This window comes from Haemaphysalis longicornis, unplaced genomic scaffold, assembly GCF_048455015.1.
Source record: "Haemaphysalis longicornis isolate Haplotype H1 unplaced genomic scaffold, Haemaphysalis longicornis Haplotype H1 scaffold_4, whole genome shotgun sequence".
NCBI lineage: Eukaryota > Metazoa > Arthropoda > Arachnida > Ixodida > Ixodidae > Haemaphysalis > Haemaphysalis longicornis.
Genome location: NW_027526361.1, coordinates 218,887,281 through 218,914,668, shown reverse-complemented (window position 1 = coordinate 218,914,668; position 27,388 = coordinate 218,887,281). Strand labels below are relative to the sequence as shown.

At 44.1% G+C, this 27,388-nt stretch overlaps 1 protein-coding gene across 3 annotated transcripts in view; it reads right to left on the bottom strand.

Moving 5' to 3' along the window:
• Positions 1-1,342: 1,342 nt before the first annotated feature.
• The window catches only part of LOC144178067 (uncharacterized), a 103,011-nt gene continuing 76,965 nt past the window's right edge, over positions 1,343-27,388 (bottom strand). For all 3 annotated transcript variants that reach the window (XM_077705594.1, XM_077705596.1, XM_077705595.1), the window contains 3 exons: positions 17,359-17,497; positions 7,058-7,312; positions 1,343-1,901 (listed from right to left, as the gene is read on the bottom strand). In XM_077705594.1, the coding sequence (XP_077561720.1) occupies positions 1,762-1,901; positions 7,058-7,312; positions 17,359-17,497 (534 nt within the window). In that variant the 3' untranslated portion in view covers positions 1,343-1,761. The remainder of the gene's footprint in view (positions 1,902-7,057; positions 7,313-17,358; positions 17,498-27,388) is intronic.

Genomic DNA, 27,388 nt, shown 5'->3' with positions numbered 1-27,388 from the left:
CGAATATGATAACAGAAACATTACAGAAACACTGCTGAATGTATGCGCGCGCATTGCCATTTTGTGCCACCTTGGAAACCGAAACAATAAAAATGTGAAGGAGGAAAACGACTGGAGGAAAGATGCAATGTGGTATTCCTACAAAAATAATATGCGGAACTAACGCATAAAATGACCGCCTCATGACAATGTCAGGAAGTATGCCAATGATAAACTGCGCCACAAGCAGCACCACAGAGCGAGCATAGGACGAAAAGACAATCACAACAAATTACGCATGTTTCGCACATTTCCAGAACTCACATTAGGCCCATTCTAAACGTCCAAAAGCAGCCGTTTAGCCGTCATAGCATGTTGAATACGGTGGGCCTGTCAATCTTACTTTTATTCCGCAGTTAAATTGCTTATTTTTAGGCAAAGGCTTTAGGTGCCTCTTCAAACGCAAAACGACACTCTTGTCCTACTTTTCATCGGATTTGTAGTAGGCATCAACACAAATGATACCAAGATTACCCAAGCTGCAAAAAGAAAATATATGGGGTACGTGTTGTACTTGAACCGGGCTCGCCATAGAAGCAGCGAGATGCTATCCCATAGCGCTAGCCAGGAAACCTGTTAGAGGGGGGGGGGGGGAATTGAGCCTGGTGAGAAGGCCATGGCAGGCGCACGTGTTGGCACCTGGGTAGGACAGGTGTAAGGAGGACACCCTCACTGTTTGGTACCTGCCGTATAAATGGCGGCCACTATGCCTATCAGAGATTTTCACGTCAAAATTAAAAGAACCGACTGCGGAGAAAGAGAAGTAAACACAATTGACAGCACAAAACTTTTACTTCAGCATTTTTTAGGCTTTCTCCGCTAAACAACCTTAACGCATGAACAGCACTTAAACGCGACAAGAGATTGACAGGAAAGAGCGCTGATCGAGCTGTTGTTTAATTGTGAAGTTTGCACCAACAATCCCGATCTACCACGCTTTCTGGTGCGGTGTACCTTAGGACCGAACAATGTTCGTCCGCATCAGTGCGCATAGCCTTCGCAAAGAAATCTCATCGCCAGAAATCACACAAGCGCCGGCGGGATTCAAGCCTGTGTCTGGTAGACCAGACCGAGTTTGTGTCAGTTGCCTTACTCCTTCGGCTACCACCGTATGTTGGTACACGAAATTGAAACGGCTTACTCCCTCACCTGTAACGGTACGGAGTACATTACGACCTCCCAATGTCCGTCCACGTCCATCCGTGCGCACACCCCCTTCAACCGACTTAAGGCATAATCAAGCGACAACTCACGGCTCAAATCGTAAGACGGTCGGGGCGCAAATCGGATGTCCCCCAGGGAGAAACATGGATGTCATTTTGAGTCCCCGTACTCCGCACCTTCGCCATCATCCACGGAGTGAAGGTGCTTCCATTTTTAAGTATTTTTGTTACGCACGTACAGAGATGTCAGCAAAGGCAACAACCCAGCAATTCTACGAAATATTTATTTTTCTTACATTTTTAGCTGCTTTCACCCAGTATGCAATTCGAAAGCAGGCGAGTGATCTTTATATTGCGAATGGCTATAGGGAAAACATTTCCATCAACGGTGGCATATTGATTAAATAAACTGAGGTGTTTGAACTGATTAAAGCAAGTAACGACAGAAGTTTCCCTTCACGAAACTGTAGGGCTCAGAAACGAATGTGCTAAACTGGGCTCAGGGCAAGTTTTCTGGAACTAAAGGAAAGCCCGCTTAGCAACGTTTCAGCGGCGATTTTCATTTCGATTCAGTTCCATGGAGTTTCTCGAGGATCTGCTGAAGTAGCTGAGGTCGAAGCAACTTCCCAAGCTTGGTGCGCGGGAGTTTATCAACAATTGACACGCCGCCTACAAGCCTGTTTTTCTCGGGAGCATTTTCTGAAAAAAAAAGAAACAACAAAATTATACACCAAACAAAAAGAAAATTTTGTTTATGAAATCACCCTGTGGGTAAAAGTGTTGCCTAATGAAAACATAGGACGAGCGTTTTAGCGCTGTTTAGTGTTACACAAACTGAATACCTCGAAATAGACCCTTCCATTTTTTCTTGATATAGCCACCGATTCCATAATACATATGGTATAATACTCCCGGAATGCTTAAATTCTGAGGTTGCTTTAAAACAACTTTACAAGTTGCGTTTTCCTAGTGGGCATAAGTATTATCCTTTTTTGTCCAATTGTTTTCGAAAAAAATGACTTTTGTCTTTTAAAATAAAAGCGTCCTGAACCCAACTAAACTATACAACTCAAATTCTTCTTCACTATGATTGTTAGCCTGTCGTGGGAATTGTTTATGGTATTGCTGGAGGAGTAAACAAAACATCCTTTTCCAATAAAATGTGAAGCCGGGTAGCGTAGGTAGGAACCAGCTGCGTCGTCGCTGCTGTCAAATTCCACACGTGGGAAGCCGTGGAAGATTGGTTAGTCGTGTTCCTCCTCCGTGACAAATGAACGTGACAGCACTTGAGTACCACAAGTGCACCACATCCGCGAGAACTTTTATTCTGCTGAAGCGTTTCTCACCAAAACGGGAAGCAAGGAAAGCGAAGAATGAGATGGAAGTTTGGTGGGTGTTGTAGTAAGATAGGTGGTCGGTAAATATCGCAGCACTTCCACGTGTAAACCACGTACTCTTGCACAAGTGCCTTCAGAAATATTTCGTAGTTCCCTTATATTTTCTTCTTTCTCGATGTTTTTCTTGGTCCTTCATTAGAATGGTATGACTCCGCATGGTGGAGTGCTGGTGGCACCGCAATTGTTTGATTTTGGTGGGCATCTGCTGCTGCACTGCACAACTGAGAGCAGCACACAGGCCGAGGAAACAAAATGTGGCGTTTTTAGACAGTTACAATGGGACGCGGACACGAACTGTTAAAGATCGCAAATGTAGTTTCGGTTACGAGTAGCGTAAAACACATATTCGCAGAGTAGTAACAAATTCTTTTTTTTTTTGTGATCTTGGCCGCAAGACCAAACACGAAAGTATCAGCACGGGGTATTAAATCAACCTTTCAGACGTGCCCTAAAAAGCGTCAAGAAATCTACACCGTTGTTGATCACTATTGTATTGTAAAGCAAACTAATCGGAGATCTGCGTTCACTATTCTTCATTCTCAAGCTGAGGTTTTTTATCACCTTTAAAAAATGCATCGTTTCGCACACTGCACTGCACTAAGGTGCGAAATGACAGAAATCAAGCGTAAGCTATTGAATACCACGGATATTGTAGCAACCTTAAACGTACATGTATTAAGGAATACTGTCGTGACGTGGGAACGTTTATGGTACAGCCATACAGGTCAGGGGAAAGAGTACCAATATCACAATGAATGATTCACACTCGTTACGTGCGCTACTGTATTTTGAAAACACAGTATGTGATATGTGGTTGAAAACAAAATTTTTGCTTCGTTTTCAACTCCACCAAGACTCTCTTTTGTAAAAAGCTTCTGGAGATTTGGGAAAAGGGGAAGACAGAAAACCATAACACGCTACTAGTTATTTTTGTTTAATTTTTCAACAAATAACACAGGGAAATTGAACCCTAGCATGAGAGTATAACCAAACTTGCGGACGGCCAAACGACAGGGCCACGAGCACAAATCCTCCCATGAAGCAACGTCGTCTGGCCGGCTACCTTCACACTGCCGTGAACAAACTTGCGAAAATAAAATGTGTGGAGCGTGCACGCGGCTCAGCGTAACATTGGCCTGAACGAAATCCAGACCTTATAAAACACGTAGTCATTACAACTTCAGACACTGTAACTACCCGAAGATCCTACAACTGTGCAAGGGAGCGGTGGTTCTATCCTTCCGGGACCCGTATGTTTAGCGCAGTATTGAAGAGCAGTGCTTCCGCAGCAAATGTGATGCCTGAGTTGCCGCATTTTGCGTGTGATTGGGCCATTCTGTGTTTTGGAGGGATCCTTACCCGCATCATTTCGGGTACCTTGGCTATGACGGGCCCCTAATACTTTTCTAGAAAGCGACTTCGGGTGCTGCAACCCTTTAACCTTACGGTACAAGGAGAGAAGATCATCACATTCAAGTGTTGATGAATACTGACGTAAAGATGACGTCGTCAAAGCTTTACTGACAGCAGCAAATAATTACCCTGGAGTGGTGGATTACGCAATTAAATCGGTGAGCCGAAATAACGGCACAATTCTGATGCTTCCGCAGTAAACATCGTGTTCTTTCCGCGGGAGTGCTGAAATGCAGCTTCAATATCAGGACAAAGCTGAGAACTGGAGACCAGTTAGTGGAAGGCTTGCTACTCTAATTTTGTGGTCCTTCGCAATGAAGCGCAGATATGAAAGAGATAAGGAGGTGGGCGCTGTCATCCGCTCACAAACTTCAGTCGAATTGTAAGTTATCACCGAAGACGTGAAAGATTTATAATAAATGAGAGAAGTGTGTGTTTACTTCTGATGTTCCCGCCTCCAACACTGCTACTTTTTAGGCCTTGAAGATCGGCCGGATTACGTCGAAGTTAAACGTTTTAGTGCATGTGACTTCTGTAGGTAGCGTTAATGAGGGGCCCACTGCTCGTTTCGGCAAAGAAATTCTGCGGCACCATTCAGAGGTATTTAACGAAATAACACTGGCGCTATGTTAATATCCCGTGGCTTCGTGAAAGCTATCATCTGTAAGGTGCAGACGATGACAGTATTTTACCTCCCATGGTTTAGCTGTATGTGACGAAAGTAGCGCCTCGCAGTGAAAGCATATACCATGATAGCTTTCGAAACCCGGCAAAAGACACATTGGACACTGAGTAATTTTCTAAGCGTCCAAGTGCTCCACTCATGCTTGCCGTTTTTGGTGACCTGCACAACAAACTTTGGACATGCCGTTAGAGGTCAAGAACCACCTTTCGACAAGATTGTTGATAGGGTTAGTCCTCCCGCGTTCTCTCTTTGCTGACTGCTATTATGACAAGTCTAGTCAGATAGGTGGATGCGCCATTTCCCACAATTTCTCTTACGAAATTCCCTAAGTACTGCCATCGTAGCGCAAGGCACAGTCATAATTGCGGCCTTGATCCATCGCTTCGTCAGAGACACCCCACAGTTGTGGCACACCACAGGGAGGTTCCCTTTCTCCTTGCATTTTGCAACCGCCGCCAAACAATAGCTTGCACCGGGCATATACATGTGGCCAGCGGCAAACTATGGTGTAAACGGCTTTTTACCCGTGCCAATGTACCATCTTATCACGGCTTAAAAATTACCCATGCTTCGCAATTGTCATTGGCTAACGCCGTTACCGATTGCATCCGAGCACTAAGTTGGACAGATTAACCTGCACATTCACATGTTTTTGAGCTTTTGGCTGCCATGTACCTCAGTAATGCTTTACTGCCCAAATACGTTGGTGAGTATAAAATCTGTGCGTTCAGTTTTCTTCGTGTTAAGGCGCTGAATAAGCGGTGAAGAAAATACCTAAATACACGTAACTACACCTAAATATCTCTTCGCCCAGTATTCGCTTAAATGTGTGCTTTATTCCCACCCCCTCAACCCCCAAATCCCGATGCTCCACCTGTTTGGCACCACACATGGCCAACCTCATTTTTATCAAAGCGTGCCCTCGTTTTATGAAATTGAGGAAGCTTTGGATTGTCTAAATGCGTTAAAAGCGAACGGTAGCACCCGAACACAGCAACGAGATTGAGTTGCAGATTGCAGCTGCGTACGGAAGGTACGATTCGTTTATAATAGCTCTAGGGATCCTCCCTTACGAACACTCCTGGTATTCCGTTTGAACTGCCGTCTGCTACCTCTCCGGCCTTCTGTGAACCCATGGTAGAAAGACTGTGGGATGGTGGGGGCGTGGCACGTTTATGCAAGCTAGATAAGCGGCGCGGCACTTGTCAGCATGGGGAGTCACCAGCCAGGAGAGTCAAGCCGCCGCCAGACCCATTCAAGGAGCCCGAACTACAACAAGCGGTCAGCCGTCCGACCCGCCGTGCGGCAAGCCTCGGGACATTGAAGTGCTTCGGTGAAGTGCTCGGCGACTGTGTCTCCTTTTCCATTTATGGTTTATTTCCACTGATCACGTAAAGCCCATATTTCCTCTTGCAACGTTCGGTGTGGTGACGTTTTGACAAGGCTGTTGCCGGAAGCCCTCCCCCTCATACCTTGGTAGGCAGGACTACCTTCACAGCGAAGCTGCTGTTTTTGGCCGTAATGAGTGCGGTGTGCGGCGATATCAAAAACTATTTGCCGTAGTTACTCCTGTCGTTTAGCACGCATGTAAGCACGCACTTTACGAAGAGCGCCCGACGCCGTCAAGGCATACGCTTGGCACTCCCAAAAAGTACCAAGAAAATAGTTTACGGGCGTCCGCGCACAAACGGAGAGCACAAGACAGCTCGTGCTACAGATACCCAGTTCAAGAAGTCGGTTGCCGATCGTTGTAGCGGCTGCTGACGCGGCTGCAGAGAATACGATCCGTGCTTGCCTGTCTTGTATGAAGAATACGACAATATAGATGGTTATGACGATAAGAATTTTTACCGGAGTAAAAAGGAATGACGGAACACGTAAATAAGCAATTTCAAAAAATGCAATGCGTGGGGTTGTGTCCTTCAGTGCTTACATACAAAGAAATCCTCCACCTTCGCTGTGCTTGAACACTTGCGCGACTTCGTGCAAGCTTCGCCAATTTTTATTGACGCTACTACTTTGCTTCGATAAGCTTGCGGTGTACATTATATCAGTGCACTAGTTGTGAGACTTTTCATGCATTTGCATTACTTTAGTCAAGTTTTTCTCGCAATATATTTGTCGTACCTGCGAAATTTCAAGTACGCATTGCTGGAAAAACGTATAACTAATGTAGGTCTGGAGAGATTGTTTTTTCTTGCTTTTGTCTTAGAAGAAATGTTCTCTCATAATGCGGCCATTTAGGTCGCTATAATGTTTGAAGGAACAGGAAAAGAACCGCTAAAGTTATGCGCGCATAATAGTATGACAATACCTTGAGGCTGATCAGACGTATAATGAAAGCTTCTACTAATACTAACCCTTTACAAATTCCACGAAATTGTTCGGATCACTAATTGTTGCTCCGGGCTTGAGGATAACAGCTGCATGCGATAACTGGCCAGGGGCTTCCGCATCTGGAATTCCCACTACTCCGCATTCCTGCACTTCGGGGTGTTTGAGCAGCACAGCTTCTATTTCTCCCGGAATGACCTTCCATCCGCGGTAGAAATAGAAGTCGTTCATGCGCTGAACCACATAGAGCCACTCCTCTGCGTCGAAGTAGCCCAAATCACCTAAAAAGGGAAACGCGATTGTCAACACTCATATAATAATTATTAATACTTCAAAACAACAGAAACTTGCAAACGGATCACACTTTTCAGAAGGTTAGTGTATTTCACGAGCTGTACCACTAGCTTTGAAAGATTTGCTGCCGATTTTCTTAGTGTAGAGGTTTGAGTAGATACATAATTACCAATCAGGGCGATCAAAGACAACTTTATTAGGTTTTGATCATGACACTTGTAGGTTCTAAATAAAAGGTTTGAGTTCCAATAAACAATATTGAACAAATGGTGGAAGTTCGAAACGAGGTCCGAAACACTACTTCTAGCTATTTTAGCGGTTCTAATAGTGTAATGGTTTGGAAAGTGAGGTTGTCGTGCCGCTACAGTTCAGTTCAATAAGACTTGTCGGATACTTGCTTTACATTATTAAAAATAGGCTAGCGCAGAGCCGACAAAAACGCTTCAAAGAGGTTCGCAAATACCTTCCGCCGATGCATGTTTGTTTGTTTATTGTTTATAGACAAAAACAATGTTCAATAGCGGTCTGTATTGATGCCAAGGCAAGAGGCGGCATTGAAAGCCACCTGACTGGGGCTTCGACACCAGAAAGTACACGCAGAAGACATAAACGCAACATACTTCGGACCAAATTACTGGATCTCAAACGCTCAAAACATATTATATCAAATATTACATCGAATAAAATATGAATGCACAAACTCGTTGCAAAATATCAAGCATGTAGGTACATGTAACATGTATTTAAATGTATGTACATGTTACATGTATGTACATGTAACCAAATAAAGCAATGTATTGGCAATCTCCTGCCGCAAGAATTTAGTTAAAGCGATTAGTCTTAGCTGAGAAATCGCAAATCAAAAACCGCGCATTATCGTCCCTCCGCGTTTCCTCCTCCTTTCAACTTATTCTGTGCGGTTGACGTCACGCGAGCACTCCCTCCCACGATGCTGCGCTCCTCAGCGGTAACGTACTTCCGCTATTACGCTCCTCCGACTGCCGTCTGCTACGGGCAAGCTTTGTTGACACCATGAATCCCGCACTCCGCTCAAGGCTGGAAAAGCGGACGAAAAATCTGGCCGCATGTGTGCGGCGGCCTGGATTTGCCCTTTCGCGGTGTACGTTGCTGCAGTTGCTATCGGCGGAACGTGACTTTTTATAGGCGGCGAACTCGCAGCCGCACGGGGAGGATCGTGCGCTCGTTCCCTTTGATGCACCGACACTGTTAATACAAAAGGTGCCGTATCAGATGTGGCCGCGGTGGTGCCCGGTCTTATTTTGCGGTGGTGGTAATTCCTACCGGCGGAATGTGAAAAAGACATTTTAAAGCGATAGAGAACGCGTGCACAAAACTCTTCAATCATGTGTTCGCCCCAAACAGTTAAGCTTGGGGCGATGCGTTGTAGAGAGTGTCAACGTTGGCAAAACATGCTCCACCGCGGCTCTGAGCTTTCTAGCGCTGGAGCGAGCGCCATTTTTTTGACAATTTCAAACATCGGTTGCCTTGGCAAAAAGGCACCAGCCGCTCTAGAAGTCAGTTGCGGTTGCGTGGTTCCGGTTCAGCTCGGGGCCACACCTCGCGACATGTGGGCATTGCAGACGTACCACTCACTCCCATTGGGAAGTGCGAGATGCGTTTGACATTAAAGGAGGAGATGGTGTGTGTGTTGTGGACGCATTTGTTTCGCGATGCTATTCGACGTTGTGCTTCTGCGGGTGGATAGTGCTTCCCATTGTCTGGATTATCTTTCTCGAGCGACCTACGACTCAACCTCGCATGGGGTATGTGCAGTGTGCGTGGCTAAAAGCCATCTCGGCTTGTGCGCCAGAGTTAAGTGACTTGCGGTTGGTCTCCACAAACCGCGCGCGAGTTGAGTCCCAAATTTACGACGGGCAGGAGGAGGCAACCCATCGTCTGTCAATCGCGGTTCAGACTTGCAACGCATGTTGTGACGTTGTATTCATTCGAAACGCATCTCTGGATTGTTTTGATGTTGAATAAAATGTATGCGTCAAACGCAGGCATTTGCCTCAGGGCGTTCTCTGTGATTGCACGAAAGAAGTTCACGGGGCGTCAACGATTTCTTTGTGGAACGTACTCAGGTAACAGAATATCCATGTCGTGTTATGTCCGTGTTGCTTTCAATACAAACGGTTAAGCGTTTGTTTACACTTGTTTCGTTTGCCGTAAAATATCCAAGCACACCGGCACTCCGCTGGCAGATCAGCCGGTGAGCCGACGCTGAGCAGACGACTAATCTCTTTGCCGAAAGTGCGTGGAAAAGCCACACAAGAGCAGGATGTCTATCTAGCTCATGACGAACATCTGGAAATCGATGACGCAGACATGTGAAGATGGCGGCGTCCAAAAACACGAAGGGAAGGGTGAGACAAAAGTGACAAAATTTTCAACGAAACTGTGAGCTGTTTGCTGCTCGTAAAAAAGTAATACTTGGCACAGATGACGTTGAGGACCCAATCTAGCGATTGCGAAGTTGAATTAGTGTGCTCAAAACGCCTTTGAGGGCCCCTTTAATGGCAAACATAACATGCGCATAGCACGGACTATCACGTACGGCAGCGATTGTTCCTCCCGTCTCTGTCCTCCGTGGTTTGGGATTGTCTCTTGAGCACCAGCTGTTATTTGGGAATGCGTCACCGGACAAATTACTTCACTTTGGACATAACGTGAACATCAAAACAGGTAACACTTAATGGCACAACATCGACTGGTTTTTAGCGCATGCCTGGGCACTCGCAGTTCCAGAAATTGTCGTGTACCTTGCAGGGTAGAAAACTTTACGACTTGGTCTAATTGAAAAGGGGGCCTTAAGGCATGATAGTCGAACTTAGGATGCCTAACAGCAAAACATTTTATCTTTCGTCTATCTGTAGCTCCATTCAGCTACCGTTTCAAAGTGAAAGAATACACGACCGCTGATTATATGAGACGGGACGATTCCTGGCTAATAAAACTGTTTCCGTAAGTCATACAGGTCCGCATTTTTTGGCGCAAATAAAACTTGTGGCACGTTTCAAGCGAATACAATATGTAAAAAACAGAGGGTACTCTCGTTTTTGCGCCGAGGATAGATGTTTGGTTTTATGAACAATCGCGAATGCATAAAACGCGTTAAAATGTCCCAGAATAATAGAGATAGCAGTAAGCAGAAAAACAGCACTTTTCTAGACCGTTCTGGATCCGACAGGACAAGAAATTAATCCACGCTGTCCGAACAGGTGGCTTGACCACTGCGAGAACTGGAAGATTGAATTGCAATTACGTGCTTTCTCTTTGTTATTCGAAGTGATTATACCGGAGGGGAAGAGATTGTGCATTAATGGAGCGGAGGGCTTTGATAAAGAGAAAACATGGGCAATGATAACTATACTTACTAATAAAAAATTGCGTGCAGCGCGAACTGCACAGTCTTCTCAAGCACTGTGCACAGCGGCAGCGTCTCATGACGTGATGGCGTGTTCCGCGAACGCACCACGGTGCTCGCTGCTCTTTCGTTATCTCACACTGCGCCGCCACCGAGCATGTTGTTGTAAGTTGAGCTTCAACGTCCTCGCGCAAATGTCAGCGATAGCAAGCCTCTATGTCTGCGGTGGGAACTGTGTGTCAGGAAGTGATCGCGTCATTGTCGAACGCATAACGGTACATGCTCCTATGTCGTTTTGTCGAAGCGCACAGCCGCCACGCAGCATGTCTCTCTGCCTCCCCTCCAACTTTAGCCAAGATCATGTCACTCCGGATCTCCGTAATGCCCTCCCCCTTACACTTTTGCCGCCCTTCCCTTCTCAGTTTTCTTTTCGTCAGCGGTTCTCCTTTTGTTCGTTCAGTAACCAGACAACACCGTCGTCAAAGTACAGCAAAGGGCGCGAAATTGCTGAGCACTAATCTTTGGCTGTTGGCCGGTAAGGAGTGACTGTAGGAGAGTGAATGTGTTCACAATCCTTCGCAGCCAGGATCCAAAAGTTCTTGGTTTCTGGTGGCCCACTCCAGCCATCCAGACTACTTGTTGCTCGCTCTCACCTCCCGAGCTGACCAAGGCCGTCTCTAACACAGCTCGGGTGGGGTTATGATGAATGTCTATGTCCGGCACTATTACTTAGGGTGCTTGACCAGAATATTGGGTGCAAATTACCTCTCGGCCTTCCGTGCTTGGAATTTTAGTTTATGGCTTCCAAGAAATAGCAGTCTAAAAGTGTGTGGGAACAACCCAGTTTGTATTTTTTTGCAAACGGCAACGTGCTCCCAGTTGAGTGTATTTTGTGCTCACAGTTACTGACGTCGACGTTTTCTGTAGTGATCCAGCATTCATCTATTGGTCACTGTTCAATTCAGGTTTACTCTGTGGAGCCTGCGTATATATATATATATATACAGTCAAACCTCGATATATCGAACACGGGTATATCGCATTATTGTCTATATCGAACACTTTCTATATCACGCGGAAAATTACATGCATTTTTATTTGTTTATTTCGAACTGGGACGGACATGAAATGGGTATATAGAACTCCGCCACCCCAGACTGCCCAGACCGCTCGCGCACCTGTTGACAGGCGGCAAGCTATCCCGCAGTACCCTCGAGGATAGCGGTGGCGCGATGGGGGTTTCTGACTGCTGCGCATCGGTTGCACCGAAGCAGAATTGGACGGTGCAAAACAAGAATGCGAGCTTGAAGAAACCTGGGGCCAGCTGGAGCGCTTTGTTGGTGCTGAGCCACGAAGCATGTGCATTGATGACTTTGTTGGCGGTGACGAAAGCATCGGAACGACGGTGGAGCTGACGGATGGGGAGATCCTGGCGCGGGTTACTACTGAGCGCACAAACGAAGACGCTGCCGAGGTTGTACCCGCAAGCGCTGATAGTGCCCCGCTCACGACTTCGACCGAGGCTTCAACGGTGTTGGCCCTACCGCACCGCTACTGCAGAGCAATAGAAGGCACCGGCCTGTCGCTTGTGGAACGTTTAGACTACGTTGAGGAAGACGTGTATAACACGCCAGGCTACCTTGCTGCAGTACTTTAAGCGAAAAGAATAAATAGTTTAAAGCACCAAGTGAGTATTTACTGCACAATTCGTTAATTTATTGATTTCTTCCAGTTGATCACGCGTTGTTTACGTGATTTTATATATCGAATTCTGGTTATATCGAACTATTTCGCGGGCACCGCGCTGTTCGATATATCGAGGTTTCACTGTATATATATATATATATATATATATATATATAGGGAGTAGTAGAACTTTGAAGATGATAGAGAACAGAAGAGAAGAAAAACTTCGAACAAGGTAAAAGCACGATTGTGACCTACGTTTCAGCAAAGAGAACTGAAAGCAAGTTCTCTTTGCTGAAACGTAGGCCCCAATCGTGGTTTTACCTTGTTCGAAGTTTTTCTTCTCTTATATATATATATATATATATATGGTAAACGATTAGGCTAGTGAAGGTTAAATAGTAAAAAGGGGCGCAATAAAAAACATAACAAGTTTACTTCGAAAACATAACTTTACATCGCGTTTCGGACGGGGACCGTGGCGACTCTTCATAAAGGACGGTCCCCCTCCGAAACGCGATGTAAATTTATGTTTTCGAAGTAAACTTGTTATGTTTTTTATTGCGCCCCTTTTTATAATATATATATATATATATATGTATATATATATATTTAGTCTTTCCCGGATATTTCTTCCGAAATTTCGCCGAGTCAGGAGGCGAGTAAGATTGTTCTCAAATCCTTTAGTTGTATGTTTCTCTGGTCTGAGCATCATGACAGTATTCGCAGGTCGCCACGGTTTTGACTTGTGTCCTGTCTCCAGTACTCGATTCATATAATGAATAATAATTCAACGAAGTTGCTATTCAATAATTCAACGAAGTCGAGGTCTATTGTTATCCATTTATTGAAACGGTCAGGTCCAGGTATATTCCGCCTTCAGAAATCTTGTACGAGTGGAGTGTCTATATCACCAAAATAACCTCACCAAATTATCCAACAGCAAAGACAAAGGAGGCACACCATTCACACCAGAGAGAGTAGTTGAAATCAAATGGAAGAGCATTACCTCTCCGACGTCACACTGTCACGCGCGAAGGTTTCCGATCCGTTCTGCCTCTTCAGAATAAATAAAAATACGATACACGAAAGCGTTGGCAAACTTAACAAGCGGGCTTACTCTTGACCTTTTCATGCTTCCCGTGTGTCTTATCTTCAAAGTTTAGCGCGCAAAGCAGAATGCCTAAAGGAAACAGAACTAATGAACAATGCAGTGCGTTGGGAAACGCTTTCATACGGCACTGATGTACTTAATAAACAGGTGGACATTTTTTAGTCCTTACGTAGTCACGTAAAAATAAACGTACAGATAACTCCGAATTTTCCTACATGAATATTGGGTGTTGTTTTACGGCGATGTTGCACTAATGTTGTCTGTTGTGAACGGAAACGTTGTAGTAGCAAAAAGCCATGGGGCCATATCTGCATGCGAAGTACTTGCGGAGGTAAGGATTTTGTTCCCGGCGATATTACAGTATCGCTGCGCTGGAGTAGAATAAGTGACTTGCGAAATGGTGAATGTACAGTTAGGGAACTGCTGCTTTAACATATAATATACTCGGAGTTAATTAGCTGTCTCGAAGAGCATATCTTTTTAACAACTGTGAGCACCACTTTCGGAAGATATTTTCACGCTCAAAGTAGCTGTTGTTCTTTACTAAAAACCTCTTGGTTTAAACTGACATAGGTTTTGGCAAGGTACTTTTCTTCAGTTTTCGAAAGACTTAGACACTGTATCTCACGACTACTAATTCAGAACCTTAGCAAGCTTAACATTGACATAAGTGTGCTCTTTGTGATTGCAGACTTTCTGCCTAACCGAGCCCACTACGCAAGCGCTAATGACTGTTCATTCCCCTCCTTTGCACTAAGGTGTGGTGTACCTCGAAGAATCAGTGCGTGCACCGTCGCTCTTTCTTATTTAAACTAACAATCTTGAAGCAACACGAAGAATGCTGATAATCAGTTCGTGCATTACAAGACATGAACGCCTTCCGTCCACAGCACAAGTTTCTAGCAATTTGCTAAAAACTGTAACTACAAGCCATAGTCTAAGAAATGGCGTCTACAGGAGCAAAACTGTTCAATATTTTGGCTCCGCCCCCTTTCGTGCAGCGTTTGTCAGTGTTCGGACGTAGATTCTTCAGCACCTTTTATGCTATAGTTGCCGCCACATGATTGCGTCGGTTTTTTTCCATTAAGCTCTTCGCCGACGACTGTGTATTGTATCTAAACACTTCTAGCAAGGCGGTCACCTTCAATCTACAACGTATAAACTGCAAATACATGTGTTGAAAATTTTTCTTAACATCATCGCTGTGCCGAGAAATTATCATCGGTGACAGTCGTTACGTCAGCAGCTGTAACTTGACCTACTTCGTCTTTCTTAAATCGCCATATGGTAAATAAAACCACCGCCATCTCAGCGGGACGTCGCGGCCCTTCGTCTCACCTCCTATTTTAAAAGACGCAAAAGTTTCACCGCGTTAGTACTGCTACCACGGGCACGTGTACTTCTAATGACGCTTTTTTATCACAGGTCGATCAATACTAGTACCTACGTCTTCATATCATAAATAACCTGCCTTGGCAAGTACATGTTTAATACATACCTAACCATTATATTCGCATGCTGAAATGTTAAAAGCAGGATTTGTATTTTTTTATATGCAGCTTCCTCACTGAAAGATACTCTTTACAAATCCCGAGTACGTTCTGAATTATAATTGGCATGCGCCATCCACGACCCTTCTAAAAGCACTCTCACCCTCGCCCTCCAAAAAAATTCAAAATTGGGAGCTCGTCCTATATTTTTTAACTACATCGCGATTCTAGTGTGACTACCATGAAGGGGACATTTAACTGGTCAGACCTGTTATTATGGCGTAAATGTACAGAGCTTTAATGTATTTACAAAATGTTTCATTGCGACCCGATTTTAACTGAAAAGGTTGGCACACCCCCTTTCTCTTTTCTGTCCCGTTGGTATCATGACCTCCATTTTCGTGTGCCATCTAGTAGAGCTAATGTTTGTGATGACTTTTTCATCCCCCCTACAAGCAGAGACTGCAACCCCTGCACGACGTAATTGCCTCCATCACGTACATGCGAAAGGGAATAACTTCAAGGTTATCACCATTGAGGAATCGCTTTAACTCTACTTGTTGTGTTTTGTGTCGTTGTTGCTAAATGGCACTTGTTTCTGTAACCCCCTAGAGCCTGAAAGTAAACAAATACAGCGAAATGAGCTGATTTTCGGAATTGAAAACCAATTACAACACCACCCCTACAACTCCCATAAGTTTACCTCTTCCCCTCTCGAAATGCACGTTGAGTAATTTACTATGAAACAGACGCTATTCAGGCTCATGGCAGGAGGCAGGATGGTCACTAATTTCAGCACTAAATGGCGATTCATTTCCACTACTATCAGCGAACAATTATTTTATTGTTTGCTATTTTCATATCAATTTTTTATAAGCGCCCCGAAAAAACAAAGTATGGCTTAATTAAACTCGGCGGTACTGCAGAGCACCAACTTTGTAGTGTTCTATAGAGAATCAGTCATAGTGAAACGAGTGCTCATCTACCATCACTTGTTATTGCTTCAAGTGCGAATTCTCTAATCACGCAACGTAATAGTGCCAATGTTCGACTCTGCCTAACTCATAAGGTGAGCAAAAAACCGAGCTCATGATCAATATACAATCTCCCATTCACTTCCACCCACTCCGGCACTGCGAATTCCATGTCGTGATGGAAATATAGACAGGCGCGCTGGGGGGCATTTCCTAACATTTTGTTTTATCGCGCGCCGTTTTTTGTTTGGCCGCAAAGAAAAATCCTTAGATTACCACATGTGATCACATCCAATCATACATTTGTAAGAAGGTGCAGGTTGGTACCACTAGCCATCACATGTTAAAAATTTCTCTGTGTTGAGAGGTCACGCCGCGTATATCCGTATGGGCGTATACACACATTTTGTCATTGGTATCAATGGCCACAACCTCGTTAAAGCTGTTCGATTAAAAAAAGATAGCCTAGACGAAGTGTGTGTAGAATCTATTAAAAAAAGACGCATCGAACTCTTTGGTGAGGATTATTGAAACACTGGCAGGACGGCCTCAAGTGCCATAACACAGAACGTCTCTTGTGGAGATGAGAAGCTAGAACAAGTTGTGCAATTAGAGAAAACAGAATGCGTGAACTCTGCCAAAGGAGGCAACACCTCTAACTTAGGGTATGCTCAGGGGTTAGGGCCAAGTAAAGACCGGCCATTTTGTATCGCGGCAGTGGTGAATGCGCCCTTTGTATGGGCAGTTTTCCTATCACCGTTGTTCTGTCGCCCGACTCGGATAATACAGCTGCCACAGGTTATATACATTGAGTAACTTTCACAGAGGAAAGTCCTTATATTCTTAACGCTTCGTGCTTTTTGCTGCATGCTAGAACTCAATTATGACGAATTGTGTTTGCAGGAACGTTACAGGGTGCCTTTGCGGGCAAAATATATAAACGTTGGCTTCCGTTTCCATACAGTGTTACGAATTTCTGGTCTTAACAGCAATGTATGCAACTCTATTCCTGAAAAACATTTAGCTAGCCAGCGATCGAACGTCAAACACGTGACAAAACGCTTTCCTTGTTGAGAACTTGGTGACCACATCAAATCCGGATTGCCAACAGCCCCATGCCAGGCGATACTGGCCGCCGAGAAGCAGGTATTACAGAACTAAAACGGCCACCCAGCTGGTGGACAGCCAAACAATTTTGGCTGCTGCAGTGAACTTTTATGCTACATCCTTTTTGACTTGTACATGAGCGCAGTTTCCATCGAACGCCAAACACGTGACACGGTCATGGCCCCTTGACGTAACTGCCCCACCACCAATATGACTACATAAGTGTTCTTGATAGTAAACCCCACGGATCAAGATATAAGCATTGGCATATTACCTGTCTTGTGCCAGCCTTCAGAGTCGAGAAAACTCTCATCGACCCGGCCCCAATATCCCAGTGCAAGGCCAGGTCCCCTCACTACAATCTCACCCACGTGCCCAGCGCCAAAAGGTTGTCCCGTCACGGTGTCTACAACCTGCAAAAAAAAAGTTCAAGGATGGTATTTGCCGTGCCCCACATATTATTTATCCTGGGAAAAGTAGTAGTTTTTACAACTCACGATAGTTATACCAGAAGGGGGTTGCTCGCAGCACAAAGTTGAGCTGTGTGGAAACAAGCTTTACGTACTTCTAGAGGGTGCGTATTATTGTTACTTAGCTGAAACCTGTGTTCCCTTCAGGGCACTCGGGGAAGTCAAGTTTTGCAGAAGCAGTTATTTGTTAAAGGGACGGCATGTCACACACATCTCAAGTTTTTCTGTATACATCGATATCGTAGTTATGGAACGTGGAGCGAACTTGTTTCGTTGGCCAAAAAAGGTTTTACGGTTGCTTGCTTCGTTCATGTGTCTTACATTCTACAGTGGACCATCATAGCGGTTTTTGTAATTTCTGATAGTATTCTTACATTCTGCAACCAGTCCCAACGGCGTTTGTTCTTTATACAAGAAATGCTCAATGGTTGTCGACATCAGCACTCTAATTTCCGACAATAATTTTGCACAGCATATTCCACAACTACACCAAAAAAATAAAGTATGCAAAAGAAAACAGCTTTTATAGGCTTTTGCATACACTACGAATTACGGTATCAAGCTACTGATACTGTCATCAATAATAATAATCCGCCGTGGGTTTTCTGAAGGACAAAGGCGTTCTTGACGTTCCTTCAGCTTTGCCTTGCATCATCTGGCCAGGACGTTTTGCAGACTACATCTTACAAGCAGCATCCTACTACATCATACAAGACTACAAGCAAAGAATTTTGCAGACAGACTGTCTTGACGGGCGGCTCGAAAAATAGAAATGACGTAGGAGCAGCTTCCATATTTCACATAAAGTTGTCAGAATAATAGAAACCAACCAATGCAAGTTTTTTTGAGGAAGCAGGAACCGCTATCTTAAAAGCAATTGTGTACCACAAAACTAGCTACAAAGACGGGAACCCAAACTCGTTTACTGATTACCTATCAACCCTAACAGAAGTTAGCAATCCAAACATTCGAAACGTATATATATTTAAAAGTAAAAAAACACTAAACAAAAACGAAAACCCGGTCGAAATACCGTTAACATAAAATAAAGGTCACAGTGTCACTGCTGGGACCGAAATAGCGAATAAAATGTCTAAGAAAGCCGCAAAATACGGCAACAAGTAAGCTCGCCTACCCGACTGCACTTTATCAAAACCAGGTCGATATTACCGTAAGAAAGGTGCAACAAGAAGAAAATAAAGGGTAAATATTCGAATGAATAAAAATATTCAAAAAATTTTCACACACCTTCCAAGAAACTCTTACAACTGGACACGGCAGATTTGAATTTTAACAGTGGAGCCGTTAAGGAAATCGTATTTTTTGTGTCCCCACTTAAAAATACGAAGAAATTGCAGGGCGCGCCCACGTGTGCACGGGTCTCGCAGTGACAGCCCGACCATTAACAAATCCAAGAAAATGCCCAGTGCTCGTGTTTGCTTGCCCCGCAACGACTAGCCAGCGTCTCCTGCTGGAAATTCGGAAAACTTCCCCCACAATGGAAAACAGCAGAAATCTGCTTTATCCCGAAATCTAACAAGTCGCCCCATCTGGACAACCTTCGTCCTATTTCCTTAACATCTTGTGTGGGTAAATTAATGAAGCGCATGTTACTCCGACATCTACAACCCTACCTAGAAGCCAAGGATCTCATCCCAAATACAATGTATTGTTTCCGAAAACATCTGTGTACTCAAGACATCCTTCTTCGCATAAAGGAAGAAATTCTTATATCAGCCTCCCGAAATTCACTTCGTGCAATTCTTGCATTGGACTTAAAGGGAGCCTTCGATAACGTCTCTCATTCTGCTATCCTCTTCCGTCTCAACGAAACAGGCTGCAGCTTGCGTACCTACTCCTACATTGCTGATTTTCTCACCCACCGACAGGCAATCCTCAAAGCAGGCGATGTGAAATCGAGGCATTCCTCAAGGTTCTGTTCTTTCACCTTTGCTTTTTAATATCGCTCTCCTAGACCTCCCTCGCCAGCTTAAAACCATCCCCTGCGTTCATCATGCACTGTGTGCGGATGATATTACCACCTGTACTGACGCGGGTTGTTTAGGTGAAATTCAAGATGCCCTTCAAAAAGCCACTGACACAGTAAAACAATATGCCTCATCAAATGGCCTTCGGTGTTCCCCTAAAAAATCTGACCTCATCATTGTACGGAAAAGTCCCCCTGCATGCAACAAAGAATCAGTTCAAATTACCCTCAATGGTCAGCTTAGAAGTCCCAGACCTTCACTCAAGATACTTGGTGTTATAATCCAGGCCAATGCACGGAACGATCAGACATTATTTAAGCTCACCACAGTATTCACGAAAGTTGCCCACATGCTTCGTCGTATCTCGAATCGTCATCGCGGTATAAAGGAGGAAGACCTTCTACGCCTTATCCGCGCCTTCCTCATATCACGGGTCATCAACATCGCCCCCTACCTCACTCTCAACAAAAGTGACATGGAAGCCATTGATCACCTCATCCGCAAAGCTATAAAGAAAGCTCTTAACCTTCCTATGTCCACCGCGACAACTAATTCACAACTCGGTCACGGAACTCATTCAAGGTCATCTTTCCAGTCAACTTCTCCCTCTAACTCAAACACCAACAGGACTGGAACTATTACAAGAGCTCAAAATGTCAATTCCTCAAACCACGGACAGAAAACCTCTTCCCCATAATTAGCGTAAATCCAATCGTGTCCGCCCTCTTCCCAAAAATATGCATCCCACTTTGCACTCCAGTCATCGACACGCCCGTACCCAAGAACAAATCTACGGAAAAAATCCTTACGTTTTGTACACATATGCCAGCCCTTACTCCAATCTGTCCCATTACTTAGCCGTAGCAACCGCTAAAGACAAGATCATCACCTGCGCCTCAATGAAGACCACATCTACCTTGGCCGCGGAAGAATTTGCTGTGGCCCTCGCCATCAATCAAACACCCGCCACAATTCTAATTACGGACTGTCAAGCCGTCTGTCGCAGCTTTTTATCAGGTTACGTAACCTCAACTACGTGGAACCTCCTCGCTCAACACGCCCCCAACAAGAATATCGACATTGTGTGGACCCCGGGACACTCCTCACTAACGGGCAATAATTTTGCCCATAGACAATCCTGTGAACTCTCCTCCCACGCCTCTGAGGAACCACCAAGTCTCGTTCCCCTGCTCACATTTCAAGACGTCTCCCAACATTACCGCACATCAAGACAACATTTTCCCCCTCCTCACCCGCATCTTACTAAAACAGCAGAAGTATTACTCCGGAGGCTTCCAACAAACACCTTTCCTCACCCAACTTGGCTACATCGGATGTACCCCCCCTAATACCCTGCCACATGTAAATTCTGCCCTAACCCATGTAGCCTCATACACATGATCTTGGGGTGCGCACACAACCCAGCCCTCGCTCCTTTACCTACTTCCCTTCCCCTTCCTGAGTTGTGGGAGAACCTGACGACCAGCGCCGGCTTGGATGCACAGCAACTCCTGGTGTCCAGGGCTGAGACAGCAAGGTCGTCCCATGGTCTGCTGGACTGAGGAGCCACTACCACATCACAGGCTCACAATTAAGTTTTTCCTCCTCCTTCTCTCCTGCGCACGTTTTTCAAGCGAAGCATAACCACTAAGGGAAATTGGCCAAAATTGCAGCCACCGCGCGGCAGGTAAAAAAACCAAGAAAATGCCGAGCCCTCCTGTGTGCATGCGTCGCGGCTACCGCCTAGCGTCCAAAGCGCACGTTTGTCAATCCAAGAATGACTAATAAAGGGCACGCTGGGGCTGGACGTTTTTTTTTTTTTTACAAAATTGGCCAAAAAAGCTCTAGCGTTTACACTAACCACTTGCACACACAGAACACTTGCACAGAACAAGAGACTCGCGAATTAGCTGTTATAGTTCCAACATTTGCTCGGAACGAGAAAGACACGCCATAGCGTACACTACTCTAAGGTGATGTCCAATGATTATCCCTTTCAAGAAATGATAGAACATCACACTTATAGCAACAGTTGGAGTAAAGGTCGTTGGGATAGCGAATAAGTAAGGCTGCTGCAGTCGTGGACTTAAACCTTTTTAATGGTCGTGAAGGTTGTGTACAGCTTCTCTACCTTCAAGTCCGATGCCCTATGCGTGCTTTCTTCCCTTTTTTAGCGTCTACAGAAACCTTAGATGAAGGAAACTTGAGCTAACAAAACTACAGAAACGTTACAAATTCTAGAAGAAATGACGATCGTAATTAACGGTAATACTCCGCAATATTAGCATAGTTTGTGATTGTATGGTGTGTATATATATTAGGTATTCTCTGGTATAATTATCTCGTGTACTTTCCTTTGTTTACATTGCTTTTGGATTTCAAATCAAACCATACAATTTCTTACCCGTTGTACCTAGGTGGTAGAGATAGGGTATTTATTGTATGAACACGTTTCATAATAAAGCCAAAGCGTTGCATTGTGTTCAGGACAAATGACGCCTAGAAAAGGGAGCGGAAATATGCGTGCATGCTCTCTGATCGTGGTTTAATGCACTCAACCACAGACCTCATGAGAAGAAAAGGCCTGTAGCGAATGCGTATCTGTCAGGGCCAAACTGAAACCGAAACTAGTTTTCCCAAAACTTATTTTGCCCGTTAACATGTAGGAGTTAGTTCTTACTCGTACCCTTAGTGCGAAAGCCACCCCGTGGCTTTCTCTCTATTGCCGGCGAAAGTTGTCCCCGAGTAGAGTCATATTTTTATGTCAACATAGTGTTGTTCTCACAGCCCACTTGTTGTCAGTTTTCCGGCTGCGTGCCAAAATCAAGTCGACTTCTGCTTATTTTCAGTTCGATGTCTTCACGCGAGATCGCCCTCTTTAATAGCGACGTGGTGATTACTGTCTTACGGTTGACTTTACTCATTTTATCGCTGTTAACTTTAGCGGTTTGCCTCATCTAAGTTTTACATTAGGCATGTGCAGCTTTCTGGCTAATCGCAATTCCTTCAGAAATAAATATTCTGTAGTTATCTAAAGTAATTTAAAGGATTTTGGTGCTGCTAAAACTCAGGGCGAGAGCCTGCCTTGTGCGGAGTTTGAAGTTTTGAGCTTAACTCTACTACGTTCCAGAGCCAGGGAAACTATCCCATCGAAGTATATGGGCTGTAACCTTTGAGATGGAGTAAGGCAAAAGCTATTTAGAGTTCTGTAAAGTTCTTTCAATGCGGTCATGTCCAAGACGACTCTCTTCGCCATGCGAATTATTACTTTCCTGCCGTGGTTCGGCTGCATTTTTGCGACTTCGGAATTTTGAGGGAGAAAGCTGGTGTAAATGCTAATCCAGTACTTACTTCCCGCCAGACTAATTATAACTGGCGGTGTGCTATGCGGCCTTCCCTTGTTTTTACCTAAAGAGGAAGCCCAGTGTGCAGTATTGAAGAGGGATTACCGAAAAACGCTTTCCGCTCAGGTTGTTCTCGCCCACTTTCTTATTGCGTTTAGAATCAGCGTACAGCATTGTGTATATATTCACCCGTCTTAATAGTTTGATAGTACTTAACGATGAATAATCTGCGTGCCTCTTTCCCTGTACGTTCAATGTATTTTATTTGTTTTTATAGTAAGAGGTGGGGCGCCTTTGGCTCGATGGAGTGACGAAATATGAAAATTTTGGGTCAAAGAATCAACGGAGGCAGCCCAGGAGAGGAGCGGGTAGTTATCAATTGGAAGGGACTTTGTCCGACAATTCACTTTAACGAGCTCCTGTTGTAGTTGTCGTTGTTGGTGATAGTAATTATAACATCATAATAATAATAATAATAATAATATTAATAATAATAATAATAATAATAATCAATCAATCAATCAATCAATCAATCATGTTTATTTACGTGCCCAGGAACAGCCAGAGGCCTGAGTGCTGGCGCACGGATAGTTATATGAAAACAAAATACAAGAAACATATTGCAAGAAACAAACAAGCGACAAGACACACAAATATTGAAGTAGCGAAAATTACAAAAATAAAGCACAGGCGGAGCCTGGGTACAGGTAAAAAAGAAAAAAGAAGATGCCTTTGTGGCTCAGCTTATTGTAATGAATACACAACAAGCAGAGAACAAAGTTTGACAGTAAGACGACAAAAACAATGACAAGAGTATTGAGACAAATGATAAGACAAGCATGATAAGTAAACAGTTTCAAAAACAGGCAACTATATTGGTTAAACAGAACCGCAGAGAAACCAAATTTCAGCAATAAAAAAAAAAAGAAAAACGAACGACAGAGATATCATAGATGTTTAACATACTGTGTTCAACAGCGCAGTACGGTAAATTGTAAAGGAGCTTTGAAAGATGTCAAGGCGTTCAGAGAAGCGGTTGTAGCAATTCTGTATTCTGCGCACTGGAGAATGATTGGAGTTGCGCGCAGCGGTCAAGAAAGGGCGATGCGACCTGGTGGGCCTCTGTGGAACACTAAACTCTAAACAGTTAAGCAGGTCCGCGCAAGAAAGGTCACCATGAACAACTTTGTGAAGAAATGTAAGGTCTGCACGCATACGTCTGCAGGTCAACGAAGGAATGGAAGGAACTATGGGTAAGTCAGAATCAGGACCCGGACTGTGATTGTGATGACGGTGCTTAAATATGGATAAAAACTTCTTCTGAACACGTTCTATTAATTCACTACTAGATTTGGAGATGCCGTTCCAGGCAACAGAAGCATATTCTAACTGGGGGATACATATTGCATTGTATAGCATTAGAAATGGATCTGGAGAAGAGAATTCCTTTGTAATCCGACACACATTTCCAAGACTTCGGAGCGCTCGCCGGGTGATGAGCCTAATATGAGAAGAAAAAGAGAGGGTACTGTCGAAAAGAACTCCGAGGTCCCTAATCTCCTCAACCCTTTGCAAAGGAGCAATAATAATAATAATAATAATAATAATAATAATAATAATCAATCAATCAATCAATCAATCAATCATGTTTATTTACGTGCCCAGGAACAGCCAGAGGCCTGAGTGCTGGCGCACGGATAGTTATATGAAAACAAAAATACAAGAAACATATTGCAAGAAACAAACAAGCGACAAGACACACACATATTGAAGTAGCGAAAATTACAAAAATAAAGCACAGGCGGAGCCTGGGTACAGGTAAAAAAGAAAAAAGAAGATGCCTCTGTGGCTCAGCTTATTGTAATGAATACACAACAAGCAGAGAACAAAGTTTGACAGTAAGACGACAAAAACAATGACAAGAGTATAGAAACAAATGATAAGACAAGCATGATAAGTAAACAGTTTCAAAAACAGGCAACTATATTGGTTAAACAGAACCGCAGAGAAACCAAATTTCAGCAATAAAAAAAAAAGAAAAATGAACGACAGAGATATCATAGATGTTTAACATACTGTGTTCCGCAGCGCAGTACGGTAAATTGTAAAGGAGCTTTGAAAGATGTCAAGGCGTTCAGAGAAGCGGTTGTAGCAATTCTGTATTCTGCGCACTGGAGAATGATTGGAGTTGCGCGCAGCGGTCAAGAAAGGGCGATGCGACCTGGTGGGCCTCTGTGGAACACTAAACTCTAAACAGCTAAGCAGGTCCGCGCAAGAAAGGTCACCATGAACAACTTTGTGCAGAAATGTAAGGTCTGCACGCATACGTCTGCAGGTCAACGAAGGAATGGAAGGAACTATGGGTAAGTCAGAATCAGGACCCGGACTGTGATTGTGATGACGGTGCTTAAATATGGATAAAAACTTCTTCTGCACACGTTCTATTAATTCACTACTAGATTTGGAGATGCCGTTCCAGGCAACAGAAGCATATTCTAACTGGGGGATACATATTGCATAGTATAGCATTAGAAATGGATCTGGAGAAGAGAATTCCTTTGTAATCCGACACACATTTCCAAGACTTCGGAGCGCTCGCCGGGTGATGAGCCTAATATGAGAAGAAAAAGAGAGGGTACTGTCGAAAAGCACCTCTAGGTCCCTAATCTCATCAACCCTTTGCAGAGGAGCTCCCTCAATACTGTAGGAAAACAGCAGACGGTGGGTTTTCCGGCTGTAGGTGACAACCTTTGTTTTCGTGGGGTTTAAAATTAGGCAGTTTTTCCTGCACCAGACCGATAACTCCGACACAACCCTCTGCAAGGCACAGCAGTCCTGAACACCGCTAATGTGCCTAAATAGTTTGACATCATCAGCATAGAGAAGAAAAGAAGAGTTTGTTAACACTGTTGAAACATCATTGATAAAGACAGAAAACAATAAAGGACCCAGCAAGGAACCCTGGGGTACACCACTTGTTGCAGGGTAAACACTAGACTTTTTGTAGTTAACATCTACATAAAAGGACCGGTCAAGGAGATAGTTGGACAACAAGGCAACAAGGCTTGCATCAACACCGGACATAGTAAGCTTGTTAATTAATAATTTATGGTTCACTACATCAAACGCCTTACTGAGGTCAAAATAGATAACATCCAACTGGCCGTTTTCACAAACTGCAGCCGAAGCCTGAGTCATGAAGCTTGCAAGATTTGTAACCGTCGATCGACCCGAGAAAAAGCCGTGCTGATTTGGTATCAGAACGTTCTTGACGCAGGCAGCAAGAACATTGTGCAGAGCTGACTCAAAGAGTTTTGAGGCGACACAAAGGAGTGAGATTGGGCGATAGTTGGTAACGGCTGACTTATCACCAGACTTAAATATTGGAAAAATTCGAGCAATCTTCCATGCACGAGGAAATTTGCCGAAAAGTAAACAGTTATTATAAATGGAAGTTAAGACAGGCACAAAAATGTTGCCGTAAACCTTCATGAGGGCTGCTGGAATTCCGTCTGCACCACAGGAAAATGACGGTTTCATACGTTTAAGGCTATCATTGACAAGTTTTTCATCGAACATAAGTGTACTAAAATTAGACGTATTATTAAACGATAGGCGTTCGTCGTGACCATCTGGCAGTTGAAAGACAGAATGAAAGTACTGAGCAAAGCTAGTGGCGACATCCTCAACCTGTTCCCCATCGGAATTAAGCAGGCTAATGTGTTCTTTAGACTCCTTAGAACGGCCGCGTACATACCTCCAGAAGTCAGCCGGTTTCTGAGACGCAGAAGCCTCTAACGACTCTATATAGAGCTGGTGGTCACGCCGGTAGAGGCTTTTACAAAGTGAGCGATACCGACTAAACTCCGCTTTCCACTTGTCGAGCCCAGAACGCTTGGCCTTTTTGTGGGTCCTTAAGTTTAAGCGAACTTCGAAGTTCTTTAGAGAACCAATGGGGAAATTTGGAATGAACAGGCATATAACAAGGGATGTACTTTTCCATGCCACTCCTGACAATTTCGGTAAAACGTCGAACCTGTTCGTCAACATCATTGACATCAAAAACACTAGACCATTCAGCAGATAATAATAATAAATAAATAAAATTACTACTACTACTACTAATAATAATAATAATCACTCAATCAATCAATCATGTTTATTTACGGGCCCAGGAACAGCCAGAGGCCTGGGTGCTGGCGCATGGGTAGTTACATAAAAACAAAATACAAGAAACATATAGCAAGAAAAAAACAAGCCACAAGACACACACAAATTCAAGTAGTTAAAATGACAAAAATAAAGCACAGGCGGAGCCTGGGTACAGGTAAAAAAATAAAACAAGAAGATGCCTGTACTGCCCTGCCTGTCGTAAAGGCCACACGACAGGCAGAGCAACAAAGTTTCACAGTAATAGAACAAAAAGAACGGCAAGAGTGTAGAGTGTAGTGTAGAGTGTAGTGTAGAGAGTAATAATAATAATAATAATAATATTAAAATAT